At 41.7% G+C, this 9013-nt stretch overlaps 1 protein-coding gene across 6 annotated transcripts in view; it reads left to right on the plus strand.

The window, feature by feature from the left end:
• The window catches only part of SNRK (SNF related kinase), a 57492-nt gene extending 49632 nt beyond the window's left edge, over window positions 1-7860 (plus strand). For all 6 annotated transcript variants that reach the window (XM_023515898.1, XM_003794504.3, XM_023515902.1 and 3 more), the window contains 2 exons: window positions 397-531; window positions 4023-7860. In XM_023515898.1, the coding sequence (XP_023371666.1) occupies window positions 397-531; window positions 4023-5241 (1354 nt within the window). In that variant the 3' untranslated portion in view covers window positions 5242-7860. The remainder of the gene's footprint in view (window positions 1-396; window positions 532-4022) is intronic.
• Window positions 7861-9013: the final 1153 nt, after the last annotated feature.

Consider the following 9013-nt stretch of genomic DNA (forward strand, 5'->3'; position numbering starts at 1 on the left):
CAGACCTCGCCTTTGTTTTATACTTCTAATGGAAGCAGTAAGCCAGTTTAACGAAATAAACACTCCACACATGCATTTTCTGGTAATGTGTACACCATTAGAAGAGAGGGTTTTTTTAGTTTTTCTTATGCATCTAAAACTGACAGTCATCTCAGATGCTATCTGTAGTTAGGATTTTTCTTACTAATATGAATATCTTTCTGTAGCTGTTTTTTATAATTTCAAGGGTGACCTAAATAAGTACCAGTTTGACTTTTTTTCTGGTTGCACTTTTGCATAATTTCAAAGATTCCTCATCATTGAATTATATTGGCTTATACTTTTAAAAATTTTGGTTTTTGTAAAAAACAAACTTACCGGCATGGCTTACGTTTACTCTCCCCTTGTTTTCCTTAGAGCCCTGGAGACCAACAGGTATAACCACATTACAGCCACTTACTTCTTACTTGCCGAAAGGATCCTGAGAGAAAAGCAAGAAAAAGAAATACAGACCAGATCTGCAAGCCCTAGCAATATCAAGGCCCAGTTTAGGTGAGAAAAAAATCTTCACTGATTTTAGTAAGTTAACATTTTAAAATAGTGAACTGTTTTTTTTTAATGCTTCTTAACTGCGCACAAGAGAATACAGACAGTGAGGCAGCTTCATTGGGGAGGCCACACGAAGGCTTTTCTGCTGGCCAAGAAAAGAGGGGCCAGGTTCCTCTGTCAGCAAGGATGGCTTCCCATCCCGGGCTCACTGAGGAGGCAGGCTGTGTCTGTTGCTTGGTCAGGAAAACACATCTGGAGAAGCAGTCTCAAGCTAGAGTGTCTGCCCATTATTTTTATTATATTCTAAACCCAAAATGTATTAATGTGTTATTTTTTTTTTTTTTTTTTGTTCTAGGAGCAAGGCCAATTTCCCCTCAGTTATTTGAAATAATTTTTTAAAATAAATAGGGCATTTCTATGCCATGATATTATCTCAGGATTTCAGGGAGTGGGTAGTCAGATCAGCTTGTTGATTAGTTGCTTAACCTTGAGAGGTCACTTAACCTTTCTAGTTTAGTTGCCTGATCTGTAAAGTGAGAATAATGCTGTTTACCTCAGAGGGTTGTGGTGAGGGCTAAATGAATGAATATATGCAGAGCACTTAGTCCTGGGCTCTGTGTGTTTGCTGTCACTGACGGGAATTTGCCTACATCACCGTCTTCAGTAAAGCAGAGAGTGTGCTCCTCTCCATAGCTGCTCCTCTGCACACCTGCCTTCCCTCCTCTGTGTACACCCTCCTCCCACCTTCCTGCTTTTCTTTTTCTTCTGTCAGAGTAGCTTTCTGCTTAAAATCAAGGCATGGAAATGGTTTACTTTTTTCATTATTATTATGAAATTTACTTAGAATTTGTCTTTATTTATTCAGATGGAATAACCCCATGGAGTTGTAGTGGTTTAAAAACAGAATGGTGCTCCTGATTTTGATAAATCTCTTTTTGTGTACCCAAATATATGTGAGTATATGTGTGTGTGAAGATATAGTAATAAATATTATTATTGTAAAAGAGTAAGGAAACCATTTAGATTTTGAGCTACTTGCAAGTAACTCGCCATGTGTGGTTTCTTGTTTGGGTGGAGTGGCACAGTAAAGAGAGGAAACATTCCCAGCTTGCCAAAGACTAAAGAGTAGAAGTCTGGTTTAACTAGGAAATGAATTTAGGAACTTCATTCACATCCTGGATGTATTCCTTCCTAATAGTAGCTGTCTAGTGTCTGCTTGGAAGAGGACTGAGCCCCAGGAAATGAGGGGGCTCTTGGGAAGGAGACAAACCAGAGACTGACACTGAGAGGTTACAGTCAACATAGTCCTGACCAGAGCCTCCGATCAAGAAGCAGTAACCTCAGAGCAGGTAGTCAGCACGTGCCAGGTGCACCGAGACTGAAGCTGCTACCAAGCTTTTGGAGAACGAATATTTAGATTTGAACCATTTTCTTTTTGATGAAACATTTCTGAACTCAGTTGTGAGCTGATAAGATATGTAAATGAATTAAATTGGTTTTACTTTATTATAGAAATTAAGAAGCCAATAGTAGCAATTAAGAAATACCAGAGGCTTCCTAGCAGTTTTCTTTCTGCTCCCATAAAGACTCTGGAGTGGAGATGCCACCAGGGCCTCTCTTCCTATGGCACAGGGCCCACTGGTGGTGGCAGTGTCTACTGAGTTGCCTTCTCTTCATTGTCACCATAGCTTTATTGACAAACCCTGGACATTACTTGGTTCCATTGCTGGGTATGCTTTGGGGTTAGAATGGCCTGGAAGGTAGAGGCCTAGACTGAGTCACGTTTCTGAGTCACTGGTATTTAAAACAGAGATTGGCCAGGATAGGGGAAGAATGAGCTCCAGAGAGCAGATGCATACCCTGAGGCCAGGTAGATGACCCAGGAAAGTTAGTGACAGGCCCATTGAGATATGTGGTTAACAAGAGACTGTTATTCACCCAAGCTGGACTTTGGGCGACTTTATAAGCAGAGGGGTGGGCACAAAGAAGGGACTTTGTAGATTTTAGAGTCCAGGGGCAAAATCCTAGACTTGGAATTGAGTGAGAACATAGAGACTCCACTAGAGAATGAAGTGGAAGATGCTTCTTTAGGAATGTGGGTTTAAGATAGTCTTAGCTCAGAGGGGTGGTGTTGGTGCAGATAGGATTCTGCACCTGTGTGGTGATAAGGTGGTGGTGGTGGGGTGTTGTTGAATCAAAGTAGCTTCAAGTTTCTTAAATTCTAGAATTGATTCTATTTCAAATATAGTGGCCTTTTACTCGCTAAAAATATGAATGAATGTAGAGCTGCCCCAGTATATTTGATAGAAAAGTGTGAGGTCTGAGAGAGGGGCATAGGCATTGAGGTTTATTCCAAATCTACAGTTCTCATGACTACCTTTGGGGCTGAGCCTCTTCCTCCAGCCTGTTCTGGAGAGCTGAGGACACAGAGCTCTCCAGGGAGGAACTGGTATCCAATAGATGATAGCCAGGTAATTCTGGAATGAAAACCAAGAAATTGATGATCACACACTCTCAGCCATTGTTCAGTTGTGACCATTTAAGGAATACTGCTTCTTAGTGTAACATTTACATTTTTTAACAAGTTCATTCCATTAATGGTACCTGTGCAAAAGATAAGAAAACGTGAACGTAACTTGAAGTGCAGTAGTTATTCTACTAGTAAAATTTTGTTTGTACTTTACTGATTACTAGAACCGTAAGACTATTCCCCTGATCCCAGAGCACAGTTGACAGTTCAGAGATGTTTATTTAAAACAGAGGCTAGAGCACCTCGTTTTCAAAAATGTCTTTCTTGGCTACCAAATAATATTTTTGTAACTTGGGTGACTCCAGATTAGGGGATAAAAATCAAAGTTTAAATAATAGTAAATTTTGCTATCTAGTACTTTTATGTGGGCATTTGAAAATACACTTATTTATGTTTAACTCTGAGTTTTTAAATTGGAAAAGCAGAGATCTGCGTATGCCAGTTATACATACAGTTTTTCTTTTGGTATTATTTAAGTTTCTATTTATGTTTATATAAGCATTGAGCTTATACCATTATGTAAAATCAGGAGCACTGGAAATTTCAGGTTTATTTTAGTAGCAATAATATACCTTCAAAGGTAGTGATCTGAGAACCAAAGTAACAAAACCTGTGTGGTGGTCAGATTTTGCCTTGGTAATAACTCTTGTGCTTTTAAAAAAATGTTTGCCTTGGATTATAAAGTTTTTAATAAAAAAAAAAAAAAGATGTCGTTGGCCCCATTTTCTGACAACTGTGATGAAGTTGTCACTTGGTCAGTAAGCCACAGACCAGCCATGTTTCAAAACCACATTTGCTCTTCTTGTGTCCTTGCTGGTGTTTACAGGCTGTTGAATGGGTTTACAAGCCTTTCTCTTTCTCCTTTTTTACTATCTGTGTGTTTTGTCCTACTAAGTTTTATGAAATGTACTTTGCTAACATCTGCATATGATCACATGGCTTTTCCCCCCAATCTGTTACATAGGCAATCATGGCCAACCAAAATTGATGTACCCCAGGACCTTGAGGATGACCTCACAGCCACTCCTTTGTCTCATGCAACTGTTCCTCAGTCTCCTGCTCGGGCTGCTGACAATGTCCTTAATGGCCACAGGAGCAAAGGCATGTGTGACTCCGCTAAGAAAGATGACCTTCCTGAATTGGCTGGGCCAGCACTCTCTACGGTGCCACCTGCAAGCTTAAAACCCGCGGCCAGTGGGCGAAAGTGCCTCTTCAGGGTGGAAGAAGACGAAGAGGAAGATGAAGAAGATAAGAAACCCATGTCCCTCTCAACTCAAGTGGTTTTGCGTCGGAAACCATCTGTGACCAACCGCCTGACATCTAGGAAGAGCGCTCCTGTCCTCAATCAGATCTTTGAGGAGGGGGAGTCTGATGATGAGTTTGACATGGATGAGAATCTGCCTCCCAAATTAAGCAGGTTAAAGATGAACATTGCCTCCCCAGGTACAGTTCACAAACGCTACCACCGGAGGAAAAGCCAGGGCCGGGGCTCTAGCTGCAGTAGTTCAGAGACCAGTGATGACGATTCTGAAAGCCGGAGGCGGCTCGATAAAGATAGTGGGTTCACCTACTCCTGGCACCGCCGGGACAGCAGTGAGGGGCCCCCTGGGAGTGAGGGGGATGGTGGGGGCCAGAGTAAGCCAAGCAACAGCAGCGGAGGGACAGACAAGGCCAGCCCCAGTGAGAACAATGCTGGTGGGGGCAGCCCCTCGAGTGGCTCAGGTGGCAACCCCACTAACACGTCGGGTACCACGCGCCGCTGTGCTGGCCCCAGCAACTCCATGCAGTTGGCCTCTCGCAGTGCTGGGGAGCTGGTTGAAAGCCTGAAACTCATGAGCCTCTGCCTCGGCTCCCAGCTTCATGGGAGCACTAAGTACATTATTGATCCACAGAATGGCTTGTCGTTTTCCAGTGTGAAAGTACAAGAGAAATCCACATGGAAAATGTGCATCAGTTCCACAGGGAACGCAGGGCAGGCCCCTGCAGTGGGCAGCATAAGGTTTTTCTCTGACCACATGGCAGATACCACCACTGAATTGGAACGGATAAAGAGCAAGAACCTGAAAAATAATGTGCTACAGCTACCTCTGTGTGAAAAGACCATCTCTGTGAACATCCAGCGGAACCCTAAGGAGGGGCTGCTGTGCGCCTCCAGCCAGGCCAGCTGCTGCCACGTCATCTGACTGTGGCCCTGCCTGGCCACTAGCACGCTTCCTGCTCAGAGCTGTGAAGATTGGCTCACTTCACTGTTCCCTTTTCAGTTTTACTAGTTTAAAGTGGGCGTTAGGAGCAATTATTTATTACCTTTCCATTTGTTCGCCTGATGGTGTGACAATGCATGGTCTTTGTGCATGCTGCTAGACACTGCTTTTCTTTTCCAGCCGAAAAGCCTATTGTATAATTTATACATTCAGAATTTTAATGCGGACGATCAGGATTAAATTTAGATGTATATTTGGAACCTAATATAAATGGAGCACTTAGGAATTCGATGTTCTGCACTTAACCTAGAGAGAGAAAAAAATGCTTTTGTTTCTTTGCGAAAAAATCTAAATTCCTGTCCTGACCTTCTGTGATACGGAAACTCTGTGCTCTGAGGCACTCCCTGTGGTGTCTGAGACAGAACCAAAGCAATAACATGACACCCACAGGCCTGGAGCAAGCTAGTAACCCTGTGCCGTCCGGCCACCCAAGGCCTGTGCAGAGCAGAGGACAGTGAGAGTCCGCACTGAGAACCTTAAAACTATAATTTGGACATACCCACACCTGTTTGTCTTAAGCTATAGTGTGAAAAAAATTTGGGCTCTTAAAAATTAACTGAAAAGATTTTCTTCTTTTTGTAATAGGTGAGATAAAGTACTTAGATTTATAAGGCAGCTTCCCCTGTAGTCATAAATTACAAGCAGACAATCTCATTTTGTAATGTGATAAAGTGAATTACTGATGTCTTAACTCTACTTATAGAGTGTATGTCTGTCTAACAGAACACAAAGATGGTCTGTAAATTCTTTCCTGTAGGGCACACTGCAGGATTTCCTTTAAACTGTGTAGATAGAAGAACTATAGGGCCTAATACAGAAGCAAAGGTGCACACAGATATTGGCAAAGTCAAAACTCCTAAATTAAAGTAAAACAAAACTTCCTGAGATTTGTTTTTTAGGAGTTTGGTAATTAGGTTATCTCTTTTGTTACTTTCATTCTGTTAACATCCTTTGGCTCAACTAGCTGTGAGAATTGGCTGATCAAAAAACACATAGAAAAGGATAAAGAAAAGGTACAGCAAAGAAAAATGCACAAAGCCTGCTTTGTAACTTTTTCCCCCTGGAATTGTTTTTCACTTTGCCTTTTCTTGCCAAAACAGTAATCAGAGAACTCTGGCTTTACCTTATTCCTGTATAAAGACACTTTCGACTGGATAATCATCTCTTGTGGCATTTTATCTTATAGGATACAGTATATTGCAGATTGCTAACTTTGGAAGGGGCCAGATGCTATTTTTTTCCTGCTGTGCCCCGGGAGTCTTAAAAGCAGTGCTGAGCAGCATTGGTGATAGAATGTGGCTGGGTTTGGGGCCCTTCCCATACTCTTCAGCTTCCCATCATGTCTCTGAGGTGATGGACTGAGGTCCATCTGGCCGTGTATTCAGAGAGTGGGCAGATCACCAAAGAACTGCATTGCTTTGAGCACTGTTTCTATAAGTACACGCTAACTACGCTACTTTAGGGTTAATATATTTTACTCAGAACTCTGAATTTCACAGTATACTTACTAAACTAAGTAAAAATGATACTTAAAATACTTATTTTACTTTCTAGACCTAGGCTAGATACATTTTAAGCTACAGCTCTAGTTCATTGTGATATTTATAATCGAAAGCAACAAGAATAGATGTGTGGGTGAAGCCATAGAACATATTTGCTTGAAATTCTTGAGCAGGGATCTTACAAAGGGCCAGAAATAAGATGTGTGGTTCACATAGATAGTGAGCGTAACATCTGTATTAAACGTAGGAAAGAAGTTTTTAAAGGGCATTGGCAATAAACTCTTTGTTGCAGCTGTTTTCCAAGTAATGTAAATACTTTTTCCTGTGATTATGTATAGCCTTGGAATGGCACCTTTTAACTAACCCCTGTGCGTTTGGTTTTCAATGGTTTTTATATTCAGATGTATATATGGTGCTCACTTTAGGATCAGCAGTGTTGACCATTTATGCTGCATAGCTGTATCATAGCCTTATTAGTTGTGTGTGGTTGGTTGACCCTCTGGGTATACCAATGTCAGTCTGAGTGGTGTCTTACTCATTTGTTCATAAGTGAATGATTGTGCATGTGTTGTATGTCATAGTATGTTATCACATAAAAAAAGGAGGGAGCGAAAACCCATTACATTATGATAATATTGGACCAAACTACTTACTTGCTCTAAACAGTTACTTGTACCCCTTAACCTGTCCTCAGAAGTTGCATATAGTTACAGTAGTGTATAAATTAAATATTGTGGAGAAACAGTCTTGTATTTTTCTGTATGTGTGTGTATATATATAATTATGTACTTCTGGCAATTCTATCTGTATTTAAAAATGTGACAATCTTGACACCAATGTTAAAAATCGTTGTGAGGCTGAATTGAAGATATCCCTACCAAGTAAGAATTGGTGTGTGTTAAGAGGGTACAGAATTATCAGCTGATTGGTCAGTTGTATTCAGCCCTGGTTAATTTCCCTCACTGTGTAAACATTGACAGGTATGAGACAAATGGGGAGAAAGCTGAATAATAAAGTAACATATTGGTGTTCAGCAATAGAAGTCGTGTCTGATGTTGTGTTGCTTCTCCTGAGTGCAGCTTTGTATAATCCCAGCCTGGTTAGACCCACCTTCCCGCTTGTACTGCAGCTGCAAATAGCAGGTGGGCCCCAGGGCTGTCCATTAATTATTCTTTCTTTCTCTGTTTCATTTACTTTTCTCACTCCATTGGCTCATCCTCTCTAATAATTGAATAAACTGAAGCAATCAGAACTGCCACAAGCTCCCGCCCCAACCCTTCGCCTGTTAGTGTGATTCCGAGGCCAGGTCCTCTTCTCACAGCCGAGCTGTCCCTGCTGGCAGCCATCCTTCTCTGCTTTCTCTTGCGTCATCAATCTTTGCTTCTGTACTAGACCCTTCCTCACAGAAAACAAAACAGACATCATTTTATTTCCCTGTCTTAAACATCATCTGTTGGTCCCTCTGACAGTTGCTGCATTTCTCTATTCCCCCTCCACTGCTGTCACTCCAACACCATTTTGCTTGAGGTCATCAGTAACCTTCTGTGCTGAATCCGGTGGTCACATTTTAAAATCCTTTTCTGAGGTACAATTCGAATATCACAATTCTCTGATTTAAATTGTGTAATTCAGTTTAGTATATTCTCAGTGTTACACAACCATTATGATGACCAATTTTGACACACACCCTTCCCCCCGAAAAGAATTATAGTGCCTTTAGCTCCCTTTCCCTTTTTCTTCAAGTCCCTTCCTCACGGCATTAGGCAGCCCTAATCCTGGGGTCGGCTTTCCATCCTCTGTTAGAATTTGGTGAGCTGATCACTCTCTTCCTTCTAAACGTCCCCTCTTCCAGTCCCTACTTCTCCCTTGCGGCTCCTCAGTCCACTGGCTCCAAACCTGGGGTCTTCCATCTTCAGTTCTGCTCTCCAAATCTTGATAGACCCCAAATGTATTCAGCGCACATGTCTCCCAGGATCACCAGTTTCAGCTACCTATTTACTTCTCAGATGTATCTAATAGGCATCTCAATTTTTAGAAGTCCCAAACTCCTCCCCTTTCAAGTCCTCACTTCACTGTGTGCCCCATCTCAATAAATGGCAATTCCCAGCCTTTGTTAGTTTTATACGAGCTGAAAATCTTGGCGTCATCTTTCACTCTGTCATCCTAACATCCAGTCCGTGAGCAGATTTTAT

Source organism: Otolemur garnettii, unplaced genomic scaffold, assembly GCF_000181295.1.
Source record: "Otolemur garnettii isolate 467f Iridium unplaced genomic scaffold, OtoGar3 scaffold00082, whole genome shotgun sequence".
Classification (NCBI taxonomy): Eukaryota; Metazoa; Chordata; class Mammalia; order Primates; family Galagidae; genus Otolemur; species Otolemur garnettii.